The sequence below is a fragment of the Cyprinus carpio genome, chromosome B7 (assembly GCF_018340385.1).
Source record: "Cyprinus carpio isolate SPL01 chromosome B7, ASM1834038v1, whole genome shotgun sequence".
NCBI lineage: Eukaryota > Metazoa > Chordata > Actinopteri > Cypriniformes > Cyprinidae > Cyprinus > Cyprinus carpio.
In genome coordinates, this window is record NC_056603.1 from 35077968 (window position 1) to 35104470 (window position 26503).

The following is a 26503-nucleotide window of genomic DNA, read 5'->3' on the forward strand; positions in this document are numbered from 1 at the left end:
ACGTAAAAGTACAAGTAGTTAGTTTAGATTGTACAGTAATCGTGTATGTGTGTATGTATGTATGTATGTATGTATGTATGTATGTATATAATATTTTTTACACAATTTACATGTTTAAGCATGTAACACAACCCAACCCCTAAACCTTCCCATTTGTATATTATATAAAACACAAGATATAACAGGCAGACATGACAACAAATGCTATTTATTTAAAAGCACAATAAATAAATAAATGAATAAATAAATACCAAGTGTTCCGAAGTAAAATGATTGATTTGTGTGAAGAATGCATGCAAAAGCTATCACCGTCTCCATCCGCAATCTGCTGTAAACTGTCTTTGCAAAACTGTAAAACTGTGCACATTCAGAATTGGCACCCAAGGAAGCAAGCATTACATCAGCTTTGATTGTGTAATGGCATTGACTGTCGTGTGTCTTGTGACTGATTGTGTCATAACGTCAGTTTAGATTCTGTAATGGCGTTGAATCTTGTCTGTCTCATGACCGATTGCATCATGTTTTTATATTTCAACATCATGTGTATTCATGGAGAAAGACTATTTCAGCAATAAAACATTAAATTTCACTCAATCTGTTCATATAACAACATTGCATGGTTTCGGAAGATTTGAAATGCAAAAGTTTGTAATACTTTTATACTGTTTGTGGTCAGTTTTTGCAATAAATACATATGCCTGAGATCATGTTACCCTTTGTCAGCTGTGCACGCACGGTCCTTCGCTCTACTCAATTTGTCAAATATTCTACAATCCTGATAGTAAATTTCAAACCACTTTCTATTTACTCTATCATAAGTACTTCAGCGGTCAAGGACAATCGCAAAAGAGTGATTGAGCAATCACCAATAAAGAAAAAAATCAAAGATTCCACCATTATTAAAGAAGAGCTTGATTGCGCCATTGCTAACGGCATCAAACTAGCACTTAAAGAGCAGCAAAGTACTTTGGATTTGGTTGTGGCCTCGACAGTAAAAGATGCGATAGACTCTGTACTGACCCCAGTATTGCCTGACCTACATATGGACATACTAGTGACCAACAATTCTGTAAAAGAGCTAAAAGTAGAAGTTGAAAAGCTAGCCATGGCGGTGAAACAGACACGTGACCGGGTCGATTCCATTCAAGCAGCTGCACGTGAGGATAGAAGAATAGTCACGAACCACAAGAACAACTTACCATTAAAGTGACGAACATGGAGGATAGGAGCAGGAGAAATAATGTGCGACTGGTGGGGATGCCAGAGGGGATGGAAGGCTCCGCCGGCTTTCTCAGAGATAATCTTTCCAAGTGGATTCCTGCACTGAAAGGACGCATCATTGAGATTGAGCAGGCTCATCGCGTGTATGACGGAAGAAAAAGTTACTCAGAGTGGCCGTGTATTCTTATCTTTCGTGTGCTGAGATGGCAAGACAGATCGGCGATCCTGAAGGGTGCACTGCAGGCATACCCGGTGAAATATACACAGGATAATGTCAGGTTGCTGTTTTTTCCTGACTTCAGTCCAGCCACATCTGCTAGGAGAGGGAACCTCAAACCAGTCCTTTGGAGAATGACAGCACTGGGTCTGCTTCTCATCTATCCGGCGATAATTGAACTACGCCACAACGGTGAGCAGATGATGTTCGACTCTTCTCAGAAAGCGGAGGATTTTATCAGCTCACTGCCACAGAAAAAGCATCTTAACTGGCCAAGAGAGGAGGATAACAAGGTGGACATGGACAGTTAAGTTTCTGCTGTGATCTTCTATCCTGCAAGATGGCAATATGGATGATTTTTTTAACATGGTTTGATTACTAGTTCTTGACTGGGCTTTTTGGGGACAGGTTTTGCGCTGGTGTGGATCGGTCACGTATCCAAATTTTTTTATTTATTTTTCTTAGGCAGACCTGTATTCTTGGTAATGTGTGGTCTGCTTTGGTTCGGGTTCAAAGTTGTTTGTCGTTCCTTTTTTTGTGCTACTTTTATTTTATACAACAGACATTAATATCTTTATTTATTTCATTTGGATTTTAAAAGGATTGCACACTTGTGTGGTTTGGTATTTCACTAGCTAGGACCACGCCACAAACAAGCTATAAAACTGTTATTTGAACAGGGAGTTGGGGAAGAGTAGAAAGAGGATGAAGGGGTCGAGGGAATGGGATGATGGTCAGGTTCATCAGGGCATCTAGAATTGATGGCTCAGCAAGACTCAGGGTGGGGGTACCGTCTCTAGCATATATTTAGGCCAGACAATTAGGAACCCCCGATACAACCTGATAGAAAGATAATGTGGGATAAGGTTGGCTAAATGGATGAGAAAGGGAGGGAAGGGTGGGTTCGAGAGAATGAGACTAGCAGTATGGTATGAGGTGGCCCGATATATATGGAGGTTTCAGGAAGTCAGGTGATTGTTTGGGGCGTGCCCCTGCTCCTGAACATCTGTTAACCAATTAACTCTATATAGAGTTAGTTTAATGAGATCTCATTTTGTGCAGGATTGGCTTGTGCTATCTTCTGGTCGACCATCTGTTTCCTCGGTGTGTGGTGGAATTGTTGATCGCATTACAATGCCTTTTACTCTCAAGTCTGTTTGGAATCGGGAATTATCTGACCTTAATTTAGCTGTCGACGTGGGAGAAAGTGTGGTCAAACCTCAGTTTAACCTCTGATAAACTCAAAGCTATTCATGGAGCATGTATAGTGGTTCTGTGTGTGTGGATGATGTCTGTTGTTGTTGTTGTTTTGGTGTTTTGTGGTGTTTGTTGTGTGTATAAAAATAAATAAAAACATGATCACAAAAAAAAAAAAAATTACATACACCTGTACTTACATTTTCTTGTGTTTTGTATCGTTGAGAAGTAAGTAGGTTTATGTTTAGGGCAGGAGTGTCAAACTCAGTACCTGGTGGGCCACAGCCCTGCATAGCTTTTCTCCAACCCTAATTAAACGCACCTCATCCAGCTAATCAGGTCCTTCAGGCTTATTTGAAAACTGCAGTAGGTGGCCAATCGGGGTGTGCTTTCTAGCGCCGCCGCCACCGCGTCTCCAAAGTGCATTTACAGATTTTGACCACTGAGTGACACTTTAACCACAAGTTATCAAACAAACACATCAAAGCACATTTTCGCAAATAGCCATCAGCTTTGCCTTCCTAGTGTGTTACATTTGACGGCTGCAGTCAGAGGAAAATGAAAGAAAAACACTGTAGTTAAAATATTTAATATTTACAGATGAAACTTTAGTAGCCTACTTAAGTTATGTTCGTTTCTTAGGACGAATAAAACACGCACATACTTTATTTATTACCTGTCATTTATTTTGACAGATAACTACTTGGGAAAAAGATATCTGTCTGTACACTGATTAAAAAATTGTTGCCAGTTTTATAAATTATTTCCATTATTTTAGTAAAACATGAGGCACTGAATAATTCCACTCCCATTATTTAGGCCAAACTAAAACAAGAAACGAATAAATTAAACCTGGCCACGATTTAGCTAAATCATTGAAACTGAAAAGAATGGACGGATTAATAAAATGTCCTCACGTTTAAACTCAAGTTCTCTCATTACAATCAACAAAGTGCACACGATGTAAAAAAGAGCTTCATTAATTGACATCTTCATTGATTTTAAAGGGAGCCTTCTTTACTTGCTTTCATACAATTTAATTAAAACTCAAAAAAAAAAAATGCAGCCGCATTTAAATGCAGGAATGTATTCTATTCCTTAAAATATCAGAGTACAAGATTTGCATGGCGCGTATGATACTGAGTGCGACGCAAAACATTTATTCTTATTTGTCTATATATTTTTTCTTCATTACAAATCTTTTTTTGGTTTTATTTTGTATCATTGCATGTAAAAATAATTAACTTTGTAATGCATGTGCAAAATGTGAAACTGCAAACTTATTCGCAGTCTATAGCATTTTATAATTATTTGTACAATAATATCTAACTTAAGCTGCTTTGTAACTTTATTAATGTAAAAGAGATTTATTAAAACAATCAAAATATACGAATTGGAGCGGCATCAGCCATTAGATGATTTTAAAACATCAAATAGCCTTTAATTTACAGGTTATAACTGCATCTGTCTCGGTTGTAGACTTGTGAAGATTTATTTTTAATGCGGATCCCATACTGTAACCTAAAATAAATGTGCTCTTTTACTATTCATATTCAAGCGTTTGTGCGGAAAATTATTGATGTACATGCATGACAGGGAAGCGCCCTCGTGATCATTTTTTTTCTTTTCTTTTTTTCCCCTTTTTTTCCTGATAATGAAATAACTTAAAACTGGGGTGCTTTACATACATGAGAAATATATCTACAGAAATCTTGAAATGTCTACTTTTAAATGAACCAATTCAAAACTAAAGCAAATATTCCCTGATTATGCGCATCCTGTGGAGATGAGAGTCAGCACCGTGAATTTCATCTTGCAGCTGAAGAAAAGATTAGTTTATTAATAGATAATTAAAATATCTCCTTTTTTCACAATTATTAGGCTACTTCTGCCAGTGCTTTGTGGCAAACTTAATGTGTGTGCTTGAGCGCGGAATATATTAGCTAAGGCTCATTATGGATTAGACTGTGTTAATTTAATATAAACGTGAGATTAGACTAGAAAAATCTTACGTGGGGGGCAGACCTATTAAATACCCTCTAGACTTCTCTGTTAAAGTTTTTAAAACATTTTATATGGGTTTGTATAAATTCTGCTTTCAGAATGGTCCGTAACATAAAAGATGCCTTATCATTGATTTTTCCTCTGAAACACAAAAACGAAAAATGGAAATAAAATCAATATTTTATGTTTTGAGAATGGTCAACCCTTCTCCATTCTGCAGATATGGTTACACATTAAAATAAAAAATATTTACAACATTATTACCAAAAAAACCAACAAAATCACCACCAACAACAAAAAAAACAAAAAAAAACAAAAAACAACATACTACAAAACAACAACAACAAAAGTTTTTGTCTCTTTGGCAGATGCACGTCTCTTTTGCCAGTTTCTTTCTCTCTCTCTCAGAAGCGCCTCATCTCTCCTGAGATAAAACAAAAACATATTATACTGTATGCAATACTCTTTAGGCCTATGCAGTTGCAAAAATTGCAAAAGCCAAACCCAACGAGGCATGAAAAAACGTTATCTAAACGTGCTCTGCAAGTTTGAAACACTCATAAGACACTGTCCATATGAAAGAGCAAGAGATTCACACCTTTATTTTTCAAACCCCACAAGCAATACAGAACTACCCCAAACCCCAACCCCCTCCAGCTGAACTTAATTCAGTCGCTACTGGTTATAGTGTAAAATGGACACGCTCTATCTAAAAAAAAAAATAAAAAAAAAATATGGTGTAATAAACCAGCCAACTGCAGAACACATTTGTATTAATCATTTCATATATTATTTTATATGTAGGCATTTGAGGAAGGCTTTAAGACCAAGCGGAGTCCTCTGCCAGCTGCTCCTGCTTCACAGCGAGTGTGACTCGCGTTAAATGCACCCATGTTTACCGTCAGCATTCTGATTTTACAGAATCAGTTTGGGCGAATGCAACTTATTTATCATGAGCCTAGCATTTAGCAAGGCAGGAAAACATTAAGTCTACCTGAAGGAAGACGTATTTTATTGTAAGTTAATGCTGCTAAATAGAGAGAGAAAAAAAAATACATTGAAACAAACAAACTAACTAACTAACAAAAACTTGGACCTCATTATATTGAAGTATCAATCCAAACACTAGAAGCAACCTACACTCTCTTTAAGTGTTCTTTCATTGAAAAGTATGCATTCGGCAATATCCACAGTCTAAAAAATTTAAAAAATACTTTAGTTTAAAACTTTAAGTGCCATTGCTTAAAAAAAAAAAATGCTTTATTGACAGACGTTTCATAGACCGTCAGGTTTTTATATATATATATATATATATATATATATATATATATATATATATATATGTATATATATATATATATATATATATATATATATATATATATATATATATATATATATATATACTCAATTTTACTTAGTCTCAATACTATCAAGGTGTTTATAAGTTGAAATGGTGCAAATGTCACAGTGCATGTTAAATAGCCTAAATGAACTTGTATCTTGTATAGTAATCGAAGACCTTGATTGCATTTTACCATGAAACTAACAATATAATTTGATTGTTTTTAAAATGAACAATTCCTGTATAAAATGGGACAGCAACCGTTATATATCAATCATTTTTAAATTGTCCACAGGTGAGCAACGCGGGAGGCAGGTTCTGTGCCAGAGTGCACAAAGTGAATGTGCATGCACAGTTTTTAGGGAGGAGGAGGCTTTTTGTTTCTTAAAGTAATTTTCAGATGCAGTGGGGAAAAAAATGGGATAAACACAAACACGAAACTTGTAAATAGTTAACAACATAGCCTAGATTAACCCACAGTAACAAAATTTAACCTGTGAATTTGTTAACCCACAGTAACAAATTTTAACCGATTAATTTGTTAACCCAAAGTAACATAATTTTAACTGCTTCGCCTATTTTCGTTTGCTGCATGTTTTTTAAAAACACACTAAAAATAAATTGTTTTTGAGAGGGAAAAAAAAGTCATGTATAAGTCACATTTTGTTACATTCAGAAATAATAATGGCAGGCCTAATAATGTTATAATGTACCTGTACTGATAGGATGTTATGGATGTGTAATGTGCGCATGCGCAGGAAATGGGCCAGAAGAGAGAGTTTTAGTAAAGTCCTATGTTACACGCAAGCTGTCTCCTGTTCGTTCTTAAACTATAATTTAACATGGTGTCAGAAGTGAACTTTACCTCCCGTTCCAAGCGATGACAACTATCCGCGACAGAGATCGGCGAGATTAAAAGTTTGTAAGTGAAGTTTCGAGGACATAATCCAGACCACGCATCGACACCTGCAGCTGCGTCACAGACACGGAAAGTGAGTGATCGCGAGCACGGCAAAGAAAAAGCAACGGTGAAACAGATACTAGAAGATTCAACAGAAAACGGCACCAAGGTGAACATTTAACAAAATACGCTCTTTTCAATAAGCCCGCCTGAACACTTCGACTTCGGTGATTTTGGCAGCTGGCCAAATTGGATTAGACGGTACGAGAGATTCCGTTTGGCGGCGGGGATCGGTGAAAGAAGCCAAGAATATCAAGTAAATTCGCTTATCTACACAATGGGAGATAAAGCTGATGATATCTTGTGCACACTACCTCTGTCTGAAGAAGACAAGAAGACATATGATAGAGTTAAAGACGCGTTTGAGAAACACTTCGTATGTCAGCACAACGTTATTTATGAAAGAGCTAAATTCAACAAGAGGTGCCAAGAACCGGGAGAGTCAGCTGAAACGTTCATTACTGCAGTTCATAAACTAGCAGAAAACTGCCAGTATGGAGTCCTTCAAGAGGAAATGATAAGAGATAGGCTGGTAGTTGGAATAAGAGATCATGCACTGTCAGAGAGATTACAGTTAGATCCCGAGCTCACACTTAACAAAGCAGTCACAAAGATAAGACAAAATGAAGAAATAAAAAAGCAGCAGACGATTTTAAGACAAACAAGCGGTGACTCAAAGGAGGTAAATATGGACATGCTAAAATGGAAAATAAAACCAAAATATGCACAAAAAGGGCCACAAAGGCGACCAGACGGGGCAAAATATAATGAAGCCAGCAAGGGATGCGGCAGATGTGGTAAGCCACAAGCACACTCACTGAACAGCTGTCCAGCAAGGGATGCAGAGTGTAGGAAGTGCAAGAAAAAAGGGCACTTTGCAACAGTCTGCAAAACAAAGAAAAGGCTGGATGAAATATATCATCGTGAAGTGACAGATAGCATAGAGACTGTGTTCCTGGGAGTTGTTACGTCTGAAAATTCAACTGTTTGGCAAAAGTCCATTGCAGTGAACAGCGAACAGATTCTTTTTAAACTGGACACAGGAGCAGCAGTGACAGCCATACCAGATAGCATGTACTCAGAGAGGAAACATGGTGCTCTCAGCCAGGCGAGGAAAAAGCTGTGTGGTCCAAGCAACATGTCAATACAAGTGAGAGGACAGTTTGAAGCAATACTTACTCACAAAGAAAAAGTGATAAAACACCCAGTGTTTGTGATACCAAAACTGGTGTCCCCTCTCCTTGGACTACCTGCCATTAAAGAGCTGAATTTAATTCACACCGTAGATGCTATTCAAACATCTGACACAGACTACAAAAAGCTGTTCCCAAAAGTCTTCACAGGACTTGGAAAAACTTCAAGGAGCCTACAAAATTAAGCTCAAAGAGTCTTCCACTCCGGTTGCTTTGTCGGTCCCTCGTCGAGTGCCATTGCCGTTGATGAAAAAAGTCAAAGAGGAGCTAAAGAGGATGGAAGAAACTTGGTGTAATAGCTCCCATTGAAGAAGCAACAGAGTGGTGTTCAGGTATGGTGATAGTGCCAAAACCAAACGGCAAAATCAGAATCTGTGTGGATTTAACACGCCTGAACAATGATGTCTGCAGAGAGAGACACATTCTTCCTGCAGTTGATGAGACACTGGCAAAATTGTCAGGTGCTACAGTATTCTCTAAGTTGGATGCTACTGCTGGATTCTGGCAGATACCCCTACATAAAGACTCTGTCCCACTCACTACCTTCATTACGCCTTATGGAAGATACTGCTTTCACCGTCTTCCATTTGGCATATCCTCTGCGCCAGAACACTTTCAAAAACGGCTAACACACAGATGCTTGAGGGCCTGGAGGGCACACTGTGCCACGCAGATGACATTCTGGTGTTCGGTGCTACACACAAAGAACATGATGCAAGACTTCTCAAGGTCTTGAACCGGCTGGAACAGAATGGTCTGACATTGAACGAAAAATGTGAATTTGCAGTGCCTCAAGTTAGGTTCTTGGGACACATCATCAGCGCAGAGGGCATACGAGCAGACCCTGACAAAATAAAAGCCATAAAACAGATGCCAGAGTCCAAAAGTGTAGCCAATGTCAAAAGATTCCTCGGCATGGTGAATTACATCGGAAAATTCTCTCCCAACATTGCAGAGCTGACGGGACCTATCAGAGACCTGCTTAAAGCCGAAAATGACTGGACATGGGGGATACAACAACAGCAAGCTTTTGAAAAAGTGAAACAAGAGCTCAGTTCTCCTGCAGTTTTAGCACAGTATTGTCCAGATCGACAGACAAGAGTCTCAGCGGATGCCTCTTTCTTTGGATTAGGTGGAGTACTATCCCAGCTGCAGCCTGCAGGGGAATGGAGACCTGTTGCTTTCATTTCAAGAAGCATGACACCTACGGAGAAAAAAGATACGCACAAATTGAGAAGGAGGCACTGGCAATTACTTGGGCCTGTGAAAGATTTCAAACCTACCTTCTTGGGTTGGATTTTGTGGTCAGGACTGATCACAAGCCATTGGTCAGTCTATTAGGCTCGAGATTGCTGGATGACCTACCGCCGCGTATACTGAGATTTCGTCTACGTCTTCTGCGGTTCTCCTTCAAGATCATGCACGTCGCTGGAAAAAATCTAATCACGGCGGACACGCTCTCCAGAGCTCCACTCGAAGAAAATCCATCTGAGGCAGACCTAAAAAGAGAGGAAGAGGTTAAAGTGTGTGTTGATCATGTCATTCAACAATTGCCAGCAACACCGACTAAGCTTGCTCAAATAAAGAAAGCTCAGGAAGATGACGAAGTGTGCAGACAGCTAAGTTCTCTCGTACGCACAGGATGGGAGGAGAAAAAGACTGCTCCACCGCATTTAGCATTATTCTGTCAATACAGACATAGATATGCTCATTGCAGAGGGTTTGCTAATGAAAGGAAATAGGCTTGTGATACCTGGCAGTTTGCAGAAGGATGTTCTAGAGAGGGTGCATCAGGGACTCAAGGCATCACTAAGTGCTTGGCACGTGCACAAATGTCTGTATGGTGGCCAGGTATAACAAGGCAAATCAAAGACAAAGTGAGTCAATGTGAAACGTGTGTCAAAAACAGCTACAGTCACCCAGAGGCCCCTGCTGACCACTCTCTTACCTTCAAGACCATGGCAGAGAGTGGCAGCAGATCTTTTCCACTGGAACAAAGGTAATTACATCCTGTTGATTGACTACTATTCACGCTACATAGAAGTTGCTTCACTCACGGGGACAACAACAAAACAAGTGATGGAGAAACTCAAAGCCATGTTCGCCCGTCACGGAGTCCCAGAGATCCTGGTCACAGACAATGGTCCACAATTTGCAGCATCGGACTTTGCTGGCTTTGCAAAAGACTATGATTTCCATCATGTGACCAGCAGCCCGCATTATCCTCAAAGCAATGGGGAAGCGGAAAGAGCAGTGAGAACTGTTAAAACATTGCTGAAGAAAGGCGAGGATCCTCACAAAGCACTTATGGCTTACAGAGCCACGCCATTAGCGTCAGGAGCCTCACCTGCTCAACTCTTGATGGGAAGGAACATCAGAACCACTCTTCCAGTGAGTCCATCCACACTGAAACCAGCGTGGCCAAACCTCAACACTTTCAAAAGAAAAGAAAATGAGTTGAAGGCAAAACAGAAGATGTGGTACAACAAACGTCACAGAGCACAAATAAAACCTGTACTACGGACGGGACAGTCAGTCTGGATTAAGAATGTACCAAATCCAGGAAGAGTCACATGTCCTGCTGATACTCCACGTTCCTACATTGTAGAAGGGCCGACAGGTAGTCTGAGAAGACATCGTTCTCACCTGAGAGTAGTTCCTTCACAGCCACAAGAGATTCAGGAATGTGTTAAAAGTAGAGTGGGCAGGGTGATCAGACCACCGTTAAGACTGAACCTTTAGAGCAGTGACTTGTTTCTTTCCATTCTCATTTTGTCTCCCCTGCTTCTGTTGAAAATAGTAATAATTCAATAAGATTTGTTTTTGTGTTTTTCCCACAGAGACTGATTTTTTTTTTTTTTGGAAAAAAAAAAGAGAAGGGAGAAGAATGGACTGAATGAAAATTTAATAGGCAATGCTATGTTGTGTTCATGCATTGGTTTCAGGGAGTTCTTTAGCTAAAAGGGGGAGATGTACTGATAGGATGTTATGGATGTGTAATGTGCGCATGCGCAGGAAATGGGCCAGAAGAGAGAGTTTTAGTAAACTCGTATGCAACACTCAAACTCTCTCCCAAACAAACTAAAACTAAAACCAAACAGTACCAACAGGATATTTTTTAGTTCTTCTCACTTTAAAACAAATCCTTTAAATTTAGAATCGGAACAGAACAAAAATTAAAAATATATAATTCTAATGGATAAATATAATTGCAGTATATAATAAAATAGGCTGAGCTATAAACAAAAACAAATAATAATAATAATAATTTAATTATTACCTCTTTCATTCGGGACAAATCCAAACGTTTCCATATTTGCGTTGTTGCCCATTTTGAAGCTAAACTATTATTCATTAGGTAAAAATATGTTTCAGTATCGATAAAAAAAAAAATCATAATCAGCAAAAAATATGCCAAAGTGGACCGCTACTCACGCCTTATGGCACGTTGTACTGCTGCTCTATTTCTAGAGTTAATATGTGCGCGTAAGGCACCAGCTTTAACATGCGACTGACTTGCAGTTAATGCCGCGTCCCTGTGGCGGCGGTATTACACATTTTGGTTGTCCACTACTGTACATGCTGTGTGTGTTGGAGCAGGGTTGCTGCAGGGCTGCAGCATTCCAGGAACTGAGTTTGACACCCCTGGTTTAGGGCAAGGAGTGGTATTAGGTGCTCCTAAATAATAAATGTATAATAGTTTCTAGTTTTACAAACGTGAAGATTTAAACACTGAAAGGGGACTGCATCAAGATAATCCCTATTGAAATACATTACACTGAAAGTCGTGCTAAGTGACACAACAAAGGGAAATTCATGTCCATGAACACGAATTAATAGATTAAAATTTTGTGACTGTCACAAAATGCTGTGAGACTGGGTTGTTAAGCAATAATCCAATAGTCTCAAACTTGGACTGTGTAACTATAGGTATTTTTTGTTTTGTTTGTCCACTCAATAACTGATGTTTGTATAAAAGAATAAATAGTTATTGATTCTTCTGAAATTATAAAATTAATTACAATTATTCATAACACTTTACAATAAGGTTAAATTAGATAATATTAGTTATGTATTACCCTAGTGCAATCAACTTGTTTCTTTTCGTGATATATTTGCCTAGATATTTGAAAGTTTTTATGCCAGCATATTTGTGTTATATTACCTTTGCATCAAATTACAAATAAATAAAAATAAAATAAAATAAATAAAAATTAGTATGATAAATAAATAAAAAATAACTCTGCTGTGAAGGTCTTTCTAATACAGTGGCTGTGGGAGACATCAGTCTCTTCTGACTGCCATTATCAGTATCTTTTTTTTTCTTTTTTCTCTCTCTCTCATTCTCATCATGAAAACAATATCTTGGAGATTTCTTCTGCTGTTTGATCAATTAGGAATGCAAAATGTATTTTACATAATCTCCAATTCACCACTATAAAGGTTTTAGCATTTATTTATTTATATTTTTATTTGTTTGTTTGTCTAGGATTCTGGAATGATATTAACTGCGGTGTGGCATTGCCCTCTATCTGTGAAAGAAGTTCTGACTTTGTCAACGTCACCATGTCCCCCTCCACTGTGCAACCAGGAGGCTGTACTCCTGAATGGATCATGTTTCGAGGCAAAGTAAGAGCTATCGTAACAGATAGATAGATAGATTCTAACTGCACTAAATAAAAGTATTTTTGCTTACAAAAGTCATTTAAAATTCAACTTTGTTAAAAATGTAGCTGCACATTCTAATTCAAATCTCTTCTATTTTTAAATAGTGTTACAAGCTTTTTGATAATAAGATGACATGGCACAATGCTCGGGACCACTGCATTTTGCATGGAGGCAACCTAGTGTCCATTCTGAGTCAGGAAGAGCAAGGTGAGCATTTCACTTGTGATATATATTTACATTAACATAAAAAAGATGGATGTTGTGATAAAGCTGGTTAAGAGGAGAAAGTATCAGAAATATTGTAAATTACAAATAAATGCAGGTGGAGAAATGTAAATGAAGAAATTGACAAATTTAAGATAAACATTATTTTCCCCTTGTAAAAACTGGATAATGGCACATTAAAGGGGTGTAATGGTACACAAACCCTACATTCAGTATGTACCCTGGTTTTGACGTGACAGTTTGGTATGGTTTCAGTACTGCAGGAGGAAGAAAAAACTAAACATAAATTGCCTTTTTTTATTTAACAATGGTTTACTTAACAAATTGCTCTTCCTTTAAAATAAATTCAATATAATTAAAATTTTCTTAGGGATAAATATCTACCTCAGCTTCTGCGGGAGCCCTTTTAAATTACTTTAAGTTTACATTTAACAATAAAGCCCAAACTTAAGTTCAATTGCTGTTTATTTTTAGCTATAATAACCAACACTCAAATTAAAGAATTGTATGCAAACATCTAAATTATCTTAAAATTTACTTCTAAATTATACAATTTATATTGTTCTGTTGTTGAAATATAATAATTTACAGAGTCATGACGTGTTTCATAAAATATTTATTAAGACATCACTAGCAGGTAAAGTACAGTAAATATAATGAAGTATAGTCTAATATTTTGCAAAATGCTTTTCACTATAGACTTCATTTCTCTAGCAAATGATGAGCTGTGGACACTGATGACTTGCCTGAAGTAAATGAAATGCTGCGTGGCATTTTGTTTACAAGATGTTTAAAGGTTTTTTTTTGTTTTGTTTTTTTGTGGTTGAAACACTAATTGAGTGATTACCTGAGGTGTGAGATGTTCATTCATGTATATGCAATATGTGCAATGGGTCAGCTAAAATTTTATGTGATTTCCTAAGGACCGACTGTTCATACAGTGACACAAGGGACAAACACTTATTTTTCCCAATGGTCTTCATTGCTATTTTTAACAAGTGTGCAAGCTTAGACTTTACCTGAATTGTAAGGTTATCAAACCATACTGTAATGCCATACCTAATTATACTCTCTATAACTGCCTGATAGAATAAATACATGATTTTCTGCTCCACTCCAAAAATCCTAAGTCTACATAGAAAATACAGTCTTTGCTGCACATGAAAACCAATGGAGTTTATCACCCGTATGGATACCAAGTTACTTGTAGGAACATACTTACTTAACTGATGTTTCATGTATAAACACTGGTGTGTGATCATCTATTGATCTTGGGTCAAAGATCAACTCCTCTGTTTTTTTTTTTGTGTGTTTAAAATAAGATGATTTAAGTCAAACCATTGTACAAACCTTGATACCTCTGAGAAATAAACTGACAAATCAGTATTTTCATACATACAGACTAAGTATCGCTGTGTCATCTGAGAATTTCATTATGAAGTTAGTAGAATTACAACTTGAACACTCACTGATATACAATGTAAAAAGGATAGGAGAACTAACACATCCCTGTGGAACACCTGTGCTAATACCTTTCAGCTCTAATAAAGTGTTAACTCTGGCCTGTTTTGTCCGATTAGTCAAAAATGCAAGAAAAAAAAAATCCAAAAACAACTGAGGGAAGTGGCAGTCTATTCCTTCTCCTGCGTATACGCTATCGTACACCCCGTCTCTTCTCCCTCCTCTGTAAGCGCTTCATACGAAATAGATGAAAACTGTGTGCCTGTGTAGAAAAGTCCACAGTTGTGGGAATATCTCTTGCTCTGAGCAACAACAGAGTATGTTTGGTGTAAGTAATCAGTGGGAAATACCCATCCTCCCCACTTCTCCGCGTTGCAAGGCATTGGTGCACCAATTCCCAAACAAACAGCATTAGCAGAAAAGTTCTTATATAGGTCACCATAATGTCTCATGATCTTCCAAATCAAATAATAATAAAACACCATAAAAAATAAATAAAAATAATCCAAAAATAATTTTAAAAAGATTCCAACAATCAATCAATGTACAGTCAACACCTGAGTCTGAGTCGCAAGCAGAGCAGCACCACCGGAAGACTTCTGGTTTTGTCAATAATGAGGAAAGGATCATCATTCACTGACGCTCTGTGCTTCCATTAGACCTGAGGCATTAGTATACGGTCATATGTCGTGCCACATCAGTGAGAAAAACTGAATTATATATATATGTATAATTTTATTTTTTTCTCAATATGATGCTGGGCCACGTACTTTTGCAGTCTTTACACTCAGTACTAAAGTATGTGTTATTGTGTTTACACATTTTAGGATGTCCATGTTATGTGTCTATTGTTCGATAATAAAACCCCTGTGTTGTTGAGGGGTGATAAAACGTGTTAAAATTAAATGTTTCCTTTTCTTCCCGGTTTGCCCTCCTCATAAATACTGGATGAGTTTGCCTTTCTGCACCTCAAACACCTTTGTAAAGCTTTCAGGGGTTCAGCTCCGCACCATGGTTCATGTTAAAGGTTAAACCCCAAAAGTGGCCTCTACAGCCATGCTTAGAGTCAAGTCACCTTTATTTATATAGCGCTTGTAACAATACAGATTGTCAAAGCAGCTTTATTAAATAGGAAAATAGTGTTAATAATGCAACAGGACAGTAAACACTGAATTTTCAGTTAAAGGGGTGGTTCATTGCGATTTCACTTTTCTTTAACGTTAGTTAGTGTGTAATGTTGCTGTTTGAGCATAAACAGTATCTGCAAAGTTATGAAGCTGGAAGTTCAATGCAAACAGAGATATCGTCTTTTAAAATTCTGACAGTTTAATGCCTACAAAAACGGCTGCTACGGACTACAACAAGTTACTTCTCGGGTTCCTGACATCACAAACCCAGATAAACCCCTGCCCTCTGGAAAAGGCAGCAAAGGGGGTGCTGCTTTAGAGAAGAGGAAGAGAACACTAGAGGTGCAAGTAAAAATCTGTTCATAAATGAACTGCGATTCTGTCTTCTAATAATGCTAATGGATTCACAAGTTTCAAAATCAGTGTTCTAAAGCAGTGGTTCTTAATACTGTTCCAAAGGTCCCCCTGCTCTGCACACGCTCTGCATCTCTCTCTCTCTCTCTCTCTCTCTCTCTCTCTCTCTCTCTCTCATTCAGCTCAGCTCCAGCAGTAAACTGTTATAATTATACATTTATTTTCACATTGCTATGAGAAACGTTAAACATGGATGCAGGTGCAGTTGTGGTACTGTATTAAAGCTTGAATCAGGATAAAACTATATATTAAAAGCTAACATAAGCAGTAGCATTTACAAATAACAGCGTATCTAAAAGTATGAGACAACAACAAACAAAAAAACATAGGCCTACCATTAAAAGCCATGCTTGAACATGTTCTGCACAATCCTCTTTAATAAAATCTTCTGCTTCTCAATCGGGCTCAAATTGATAAGTGATATTTACAACGCTGTTGTTTACAATACCACTGGAGCTCATGCCGCTGAGGTGAGGGGCGGGATGTTTAAATGCACGCTAGACGCGGTTTAGCCAATCACAACACACTGTGCTAGCTAACCAATCAGAGCCAATCACCTATTTCTGAGGAAGGGGCTTCATAAAATAAGGAAATGATCAGCCCGTTTCTCCATGAAGGGACAGAATGGTGTGAAATAAATGTGAATTATGTGAAAAATATTGTGTTTTTAAAAAAAAAAAAACATTAACACATGTTAGACTGCACCCCATAAACACAATCAAGCCTAGAAAAAAAAAAAAAAAAAGAAACAAACAAATAAAAGGCAGTTCATCATTAAATTCAGTGATGTCATCATCCAGCTCAGTTTAGTTTAAACAATATATGTGCAATCAAGTCGATGATATCGCTGGAAATTAAGTGTCCACTAAGCAAGCCAGAGGTGACAGTGGCAAGGAACCAAAACTCCATCTATGACAGAATGGAGAAAAAACCTTTGGAGACACCAGAATCAGTCAAGGGGCCAGTTATCCTCTGGCCAGATAAACCAGCAGTTTGCTACATTCTGCAGCAAAGTCAGATTGTGCAGAAGACTCTGGTTCCTGTGGTCTTGACCCGATGGCTGTTTAGGTGATGAGGTCTTCACTGGGGATCTGTCTCTGGGGCTCATCTAGTTATCCTGGTCTCCGCTGACATTCAGGGCTGTAGAGGTCTTCTCTAGATGATGATCCACCATCTGGGCTGGATACGGATTGGATCCGGGTGTCTGCAGTGACCATCTGATCTGGATACAGACTGGATCTGGTGGATACGGTGACCTCGGGATAAGAAAACAAAAAGAAAACACAAAAAAAACAGACTAATATTAGCATAGATGCCATTCTACTTACGATGTAACAAGTACATCGGGTGTTATGGGAAGTGTTCCAGGCTCACCTAATTGATGCAGCCTAACAATCCTTTAACGGATTTGAATATTAGAAACGTATTAGTGTGCTATGTGTAAGCCAGGTTAAAGAGATGTATCTTTAATCTAGATTTAAACTGACAGAGTGTGTCTGCCTCCCGAACAATGCTAGTTAGATTATTCCGGAATTTGGGCGCTAAATAGGAAAAGGGTCTGCTGCCCGGAGTTGATTTTGAAATTCTAGGTATTATCAAATTGCCAGAGTTTTGAGAACGCAGCAGACGTGGAGGACTACAATGTGATAAGGGCTTGCTCAAGTACTGGGGTGCTAAACTAAAGGTGGAATCCAGCAACCCCAAAAAATGTAAAACACCAACCTCTTCCAAATTTTAATGCATATCCAGTCTTTCAGTGACGCTTTTGAATTTATCAGGATTTAGTTTAAATTGTAGTCTAGCTCCGTGTTTAATCTGACTCCAATTTCACGTGATCATTAAATTTAGGCAATGTTTCTAATTAAAAACGGATCACAAAGATCGATTATGTATCACTTTAGATATTTTATTAATCCGGACTCACTATACTTTCAATTATCCATTCAATGGGGACCTAATGTCTCTTTTAAGTCTCACGCTAGCTTCACGTGCATCTTACGATCACAAACAGTCTGATGTTAGTCAGAGGGTGAAGGTAGACTAGTACCTGTTTTGCCTGCCGCCTACTGCTTGCTTATGACAAAAATAGTAGTTCACTTAGTCCTTTCCCGTACAACTTGCTAATACCAGTGATAGACAGAAATCAGAAGGTCTCTGATGACGTGCCTACTGCTCCTATCATTCTCGAGCCTTCAGTTTGACCTATCCTGGCCGTAAATCTGTGGTAACAAAATCCTCCTCACAGTTTACTAGTCAATGATTTCAGGTGAGTTCAGAATAAATCAAATAAAACATTTTATTATCAGTCAGGTAAAATTGTATCATGCCAATTACATAATGAAAGCCAATTTAGAAAGGATAGTGCAATTGTGAATCACACTGTAACCGCGTGGCATCCCTGCTCCTGCACATCGACACTGTAGCCATACGGGGAACGGCCAAGTTATCCACGCAGGAGACAAACAAATTTAACATAGTCACACATGTAACAGTTATCCTAAATTAAGATACATGGTCTAAAATGCATAGCAAATCTCTCAGGTGTTTTAGAGAATAAACTTAACTAGCCAATGTGCACATGTGATAGCATAAACAACTATACAGTGTGCTCTGTGGGCACAATGTGTATAACACAATTACATTTTTGAATCATACCTGACAGCAGAGAGACACACAGCAGTGAGAGTTCTGGTACAGAGATCCAGAGACTCTCACACACTTCAGGCCAGAAACAAAGAAATCTTCGAATCTGATTGTAAAAACATAAAGACCTTTTGGCTTGTTAGGTTCTCGTGGCCCTAGGGTCACACCTGGCTTGGAAGCATTGGGGGATGACGAGAAATTACTCGTCATCCAGTGTTTTTTTTTTTTTTACTGACTATGCATTCCGTCAGTTTTCAATTTGGTATGTTTCACCGGGCCACAAAGAAATGAAGAGTTTGCTTCCAAACTACTATAAATCCATTTTGATTAATCTGATTAATTTGATTAATTAAATTAAGTAAAAAATTAGCTTTCTTTACCAAGAAAGTGGCAAGATGAAAAACAATATTTTGTTTCAAACTTTCACATAGCATCTTTAGGTTATAATAACATTACAAATTCAAATCCAGATTTTGATTTTTAAAGATTTATTATAAAATGTTATTATTTTTTTCCCAAAATACAATAAATCCATGATGTTTTTTTTTAATGCAATAAATCCATTGAATCAATATAAAAGTTATTTTTCAAATTGAAACTGTTGAAAATACATAACATGGTTAGTCCACATATGACAGCCTCTGAGTTTGGTCAATACTAATCTTGTATACAGGCACTGGACTAAAAATACATTCAATCAGTCATCACTCCCAAAATTAATTCAACGGGTCATCTTGTTAATGGTATAAATTAATTACATCAATAAAAGAAAATTTCACCATGAGCAAGAACATGAACAACATCACATTAGACCACAGAAATTCCAAAATGGCATTTCCCTTACATTCAACGTCCAAAAGTGTATTCATCTTTGCCATGTTACATTCATTTAGTTTACTAGTGCTATACGCTGTATTAACAAAAACATATAAATGGCATTAATAAAAACAGATGCAGTCCTAAGTCTGTTTGCTGATCACAAAGTACAAAGTAGATGAGGAAAACTAGGATGCCGGGTGTTTTCAAAGCACCGCCATTACTGTCTAGAGTGCGTGTAATGGTGCGCTGTGATTGGAGTGTATATATTACGTTCTGCAGAGAAGGGAGACTGGTGTTTGTCACAGGGAATAAACATGACAGAACAACTCGGTGGATATCGCATTTTGCGTAAAATAAAAATTTGAGTTTTCACTACCGACCAGATACAGTAAAGATTTTGGCGGAAACTTTTTTTTTTTTTTATGCCGTTTATCACATTTTGGAACCAAACTCTTCAAATATACAGCTGAGTATCATCAGCATAACAGTGAAAGCTAACGTGTAAGTAATGGTCCTAGTACTGAGCCTTGAGGTACTCCATACTGCACTTGTGATTGATATGGTATACTGTACCTCTTCATTCACTGCTACGAATTGATGATGGTCAGATAAATACGATTTGAACCATGCTAATGCACTTCCACAAATGCCAGTGAAATAGCAGTGAATGAATGGCAGTGCATCAAATTCAGTGTCATCAGTTTGCCAAAATGAACACAGAACATTTTGCGCACCATTTACATGTGGTAGGGAGCAGGTGTAAATTTTGTTCCTACCAACTAACATTTTGAATATAGGAACTTTTTCATTAATTCTAAAGTTCACGTCAGAACGTCTTTACAAATGATTTACACAAAAAAATCATTCTGCTCGTGTTTCATGAATGAGGTCTATTGTGTCTGAGCCATAATTTTTGTGCAAAGTATTTTTAACATTGTCAGAAGTGGAATGGCCAGCCACAAAACAGTATCTGTTGGAAAATAGACCAGGAAGGTATTCTGTAAAAAATAAACAGTTGAGATAAAGTAAAATAAATAAATAATAATAAAAAAAAAATTGTTCTCTCAACAATAGTTTTTAGTTCTTCTCAGTAAAGATATTTTGTTTAGCCAACATAGATTTGTTTGTTCATGCAATGCTGATTGTCTTATTTTGCTAATATAAAAACTTTTGTCACAACAACTACAAAAACAATTACTGTCATTGAGATAATTCATTTATTTTTTCTGTTTCCTGGATGATAAAAAATAAATAAAAAATGTGTAAAACATCAACACATTATCAATTTTCTATTTATTTATGAATGCTAAACAGTGAATTGTTATAGAAACCTTATTAATAACTTAGTCTAATATGTAGATAATATTGTTTGTAAGACATCTTACAAGACTAAGATATTCAGGAAACAGATATAAGTGGTTGAACATAATCTAGGCCTCAAAACTAGACACACAAGCCTCAAGAATGTTAACAAACATCAAATATTAAAAAGATGAGATCTTTACATCTCAGTACAACAAATAACTAACAATAATGACTCCACAACAACAACAAAGTTAAAATGAAGTCAGCAAACAGCAAAACAATAGTCCTATAACTGCATAATTCATTCCTGCTGCAATGCATGCTGGGAACTCACAAAGCCTTAAAGTCCCCCTGTAGTGAAAATCAAGTTCTTTTGTTGTTTATTTGTCTATGTGGTGTTTTTGATTTGTTTTTAGACAAACCATGTGCCAATCTATTAATCAACACCATTGCTCAGTATTTTCTCCTTAAAACTGTAGTTTCCCAATGGCAGTCCCAGAAATGCCGCTTAAAACAGCCCACGTCACAAAATTCAATAACCAATCACGTCAAGGGATAGATTCCTATCATTAGCATATACCTCTCTCCATTTATACAAATGCAGCACGCATAGAGATAGCATAGAGGTCGCATGCAAAGCATACCAATAGGATAAACTTCAGACTTCACATGCGAATGCTTGCATGCGCGAATTAAGAATCACAAACTTGGCGGCATTTGAGTCTTCAAGGTGTTTTGAGGACACAACATCAAGTAATTAACTTTAACGACTGTTACAGTGTCCACTGTATTTGTCCGCTAATAAAAACATAGTTCCCTATCGAAAGGTAACTCACGTTGCGTCATAGTTTGATGACTGCTTGGGGGGAAACTCCTGTTTACTCTATTATTAAAATCTGATTGGTTAACGCAGCATTTTCCAATCCCAGTCCTTGCGCCCTCCCACTCTGAAAATTTCATGTGTATTTCTTATCATGTACGACATTTGTTCTATTTGAACATAAGTGCCCTGCAAAGTGGACATTACCGGATATTCCGCTATGATTCCAGTACAAAACAAATGTATATATTCCATTCAAAGGGTATTAAAGTGTGCGAGTCGTGAATTTAAATTGTATTTATTTACAGCGGTATATGATGTCACACTCGTCTGTGTGTGAAGACACTGCAGTCAGCAACGCAGCACAAATTCATGAATTAATGTTCCGTAGAGAAGAAAAGTTAAACAGATTTCCCCTGCTCAGGGAACAGGAAGCAATGAACACTGTGTAGGGATCACATCAATAGGAACACAGTTAATGCATGTATTCAATTCAATTCAATTCAAGTTCATTTGTAAAGCACTTTTACAATACAAATTGTTGCAAAGCAACTTTACAGAAAATTAAGTTTCTACAATATTTAGTAGTAGCTTATCAGTGGTGACTGTTAGTTTATGTACAGTCGTGGCCAAAAGTTTTGAGAATTACATAAATATTAGTTTTCAAAAAGTTTGCTGCTAAACTGCTTTTAGATCTTTGTTTCAGTTGTTTCTGTGATGAACTGAAATATAATTACAAGCACTTCATACGTTTCAAAGGCTTTTATCGACAATTACATGACATTTATGCAAAGAGTCAGTATTTGCAGTGTTGGCCCTTCTTTTTCAGGACCTCTGCAATTCGACTGGGCATGCTGTCAATCAACTTCTGGGCCAAATCCTGACTGATAGCAACCCCATTCTTTCATAATAACTTCTTGGAGTTTGTCAGAATTAGTGGGTTTTTGTTTGTCTACCCGCCTCTTGAGGATTGACCACAAGTTCTCAATGGGATTAAGATCTGGGGAGTTTCCAGGCCATGGACCCAAAAGTTCAACATTCTGGTCCCCGAGCCTCTTAGTTATCACTTTTGCCTTATGGCACGATGCTCCATCATGCTGGAAAATGCATTGTTCTTCACCAAACTATAATTGGGTTGTTGGAAGAAGTTGCTGTTGGAGGGTGTTTTGGTAGCATTCTTTATTCATGGCTGTGTTTTTGGGCAGAATTGTGAGTGAGCCCACTCCCTTGGATGAGAAGCAACCCCACACATGAATGGTGTCAGGATGCTTTACTGTTGGCATGACACAGGACTTATGGTAGCGCTCACCTTTTCTTCTCCGGACAAGCCTTTTTCCAGATGCCCCAAACAATCGGAAAGGGGCTTCATCGGAGAATATGACTTTGCCCCAGTCCTCAGCAGTCCATTCACTATACTTTCTGCAGAAGATCAATCTGTCCCTGATGTTTTTTTTGGAGAGAAGTGGCTTCTTTGCTGCCCTTCTTGACACCAGGCCATCTTTCAAAAGTCTTCGCCTCACTGTGCGTGCAGATGCGCTCACACCTGCCTGCTGCCATTCCTGAGCAAGCTCTGCACTGGTGGCACTCCGATCCCGCAGCTGAATCCTCTTTAGGAGACTATCCTGGCACTTGCTGGACTTTCTTGGATGCCCTGAAGCCTTCTTCACAAGAATTGAACCTCTTTCCTTGAAGTTCTTGATGAACCTATAAATTGTTGATTTAGGTGCAATCTTAGTAGCCACAATATCCTTGCCTGTGAAGCCTTTTAATGCAACGCAATGATGGCTGCACGCGTTTCTTTGCAGGTCACCATGGTTAACAATGGAAGAACAATGATTTCAAGCATCACCCTCCTTTTAACATGTCAAGTCTGACATTCTAACCCAATTAGCCTGACATAATGATCTCCAGCCTTGTGGTCGTCAACATTCTCACCTGAGTTAACAAGATGATTACTGAAATGATCTCAGCAGGTCCTTTAATGACAGCAATGAAATGCAGTGGAAAGGTTTTTTTGGGATTAAGTTTTAGATAAAGAAGGACTATGCAGTTCATCTGATCACTCTTCATAACATTCTGGAGTATATGCAAATTGCTATTATAAAAACTTAAGCAGCAACTTTTCCAATTTCCAATATTTATGTAATTCTCAAAACTTTTGGCCACGACTGTACAAGGCCCTTTATGGTTTAGCTACTGCATGTAAATTAGTCCCGGGCAGTTAACGCTGACTCTGAAATCAAGAAGCTGAAGAGGGAAGAAGCTCACCCTTCAGCTTGCCACCTTAGAAGAGCCCGGGCAGTGGAAGAAGCGAGAAGCCTTCCTCTGCGGCTGTCCGGCTGGTAGGAGCAATTCCTGAGCAATTTCCCTGCAACACTGTTGCAAATGCCACACCATGAGTGTGACTCGTGCGAAGAATCCATGCATGATGCAGAAGGGCAGTGAGTGCATCACCTGTCTGGGAGCCTCACAGAGAGCATGAGTCTCGCTCTTCTCCACTCGCGAATTGACTTCTTAAATGAAGGCAGCCCCGCTATCCCGTTTCTCCTCTCTCAGCGAGCTCGGAGCAAGAAACGGAGCAGTTACGGAGCTGAGCAACCGGGTTTGAATGATCTCACGCTGGCAAGAGCCCACATGCTTATTCTCCCCCGGCACTTTGATCTGCCGGTGTGTGTTTTACACACGAGATTGTGCCCCTCTTACATCGAATGGCTTGATCCCTCTAGGCAGATCGGAGTAGAATGCTGTCACCAATTATTCAGATCACCGACAGCTTCGCATTTTTGTGTGGATCTTTGAGGTTGCGCACACTGAGACATGCTGCTTTCACAAACTAAAGACCAAGTTTGTCCCTGCATCGCTCGCGGATCCCCTTCTTCAGTGAAGATGGCCCCACCTCCCCTGCTCTAGTGAGTTTGAGCAATCAGGCTTGAGTGATTTTATGCCGACACAGGTCCCGCATGTTTCACTCTCACTGCAGCACTTTGATCTGCCAGTATGTTTTACACTTAAGAATTCCCTTGCTTACATCAAATGGCTCAATCCTTCTAGGCGGATCGGAGTAAAGGCTGTCACTAGTGATTTCACATCGCTGACAGCCTCAGATTTGAGTGCACCGCTCGCCTGGGCCACGTCCACCCTGAGGCTGTGCTGTCATCATCCACTGCATGTCAAGCTGTACTCTAAAAACCATGGAATGAGGTTACTCACTCCAGTTAACTCGCAGGCCACTTCACTTCAGAGGTATTATTCACATTTTGGTATGGGACAACGCATATGTTCTTTGGTCCAATTCGGTCCACATTATTACCAGTTAAGACTGATGCCTCAGGTGAGTGGTAGAGTGTCTTGATCACAGAAATGTAATGTTCACCAAAACAAAAACATCGCAGAACTGCCCCACATATAGTTCCACTCTAGCCTGTCAAAGGCTTTTTCTGCATCAATTGAAAATACCACACAAGGGCTTGGAAGAGAGTCTGCAAAATTGAGTACATGAAACAGTCAATGCATATTATCGAACTCGTGATGCCCCTTGATAAAAATGGTTTGGTCCTCTTTGATTAAGCTATGAATTACTTTCTCCATGCGAGAGGCAAGAGTTTTAGCATAAACTTTTAGATCGCATATAATGAGTGATACTGGTCTGTAGTTAGAGCAATCTAACGGACCTTTACCCTTCTTAAGAAGCAGTGATATCAAAGGTGTTTTTGGTACCATGCTCAATTGCGAAATTAAATGAGTCAAGCATGAGAGTCCCTACCACATCCCATATTTTTAAATATAATTCAGGAGGAAGGCCATCTAAGCCTGGTGACTTGCCCTTCTGAAGGCTTTTTAGTGCTTTATGAAAGTTCCTCCAAACTTAAGGGGATCCAAGGTAGATCTAATTTATCCAAATACTTTCTACAAACTGACTCATCAAAATTGTTTTCGGTTTTATACAGATTTGTGTAAAAACCTTTAAATATGTTGTTAATTATGATAGGATTTGTGGTTACTTGATCATCCGAAGATTTTATTGCACTGATGTATACCTTAGACTCACATTCCCTCAGCCTGAGGGCCAATAAGTGGCTAGGTCTCTTCAATACGAAATAATATTTTTGCCTCATCCTATGTAAAATAAAATCTGCCTTTGATTATGAAAGTAAGTCATATTCATCTTTCAATGAGAACAATCGTGTAGCTTGTTGATCAGAAAAAAAAATGTTTTTGTAAGTTTAGTAATAATTGAATCTTATTTTCTAATTGTGTACATTGGCGGGCTTTGCTTTGGCAAGAGCAGAAGAAAAAGATACACAGAATTCTATTATTGCACACATCTTTTCCCATGATATTTGAGGGTCTACATCACAAGATATATTCATTTTGAGAAACTCCTTTTTATGATCTTTTGGCGATGTCTGATTGTTTAGTAATTATGTGTTAAGACATCATCTAGGGGCCTTGGTCTTAATGTTGGAAAGGTGAACATCATAACACTGCAGAGTGATCAGACAATACAATTGGTAGTATAGAGATGGAAGAGTTGATGAATTTAAAGATGAAATTAAAGGGCTGAGAAATATGTAATCTATCCTAGAGAAAGTCTTATTTCTGTTAGAAAAAAAGTGAAGTCCTTAGATGTAGTATTCTGTATTCTCCAAAGATCTATTACATTAAGTTGCATGATAAATTTATTCAGTTACTTAGAGGATTGGTTAGCTGTAGTATCAGGGTGAGATTTATCCAGTGCAGGATTTAAGACAGCATTAAAATCACCACCCATCACTAAAGGACAATCAATCTGCTCAAGTAATATATTGGAAATATTTGTGAAAAATGCATTGTCTGCCTCATTCGGACCGTAATTGGAGACCAACGCTAACCGGTCATTATGT

At 38.1% G+C, this 26503-nt stretch overlaps 1 protein-coding gene across 1 annotated transcript in view; it reads left to right on the forward strand.

The window, feature by feature from the left end:
- mrc1a (mannose receptor, C type 1a) overlaps window positions 1-26503 on the forward strand; it is a 225771-nt gene that overhangs the window by 162014 nt on the left and 37254 nt on the right. Inside the window, exons 20-21 of the mRNA XM_042728415.1 lie at window positions 12628-12767; window positions 12911-13013. Of these exons, the coding sequence (XP_042584349.1) occupies window positions 12628-12767; window positions 12911-13013 (243 nt within the window). The remainder of the gene's footprint in view (window positions 1-12627; window positions 12768-12910; window positions 13014-26503) is intronic.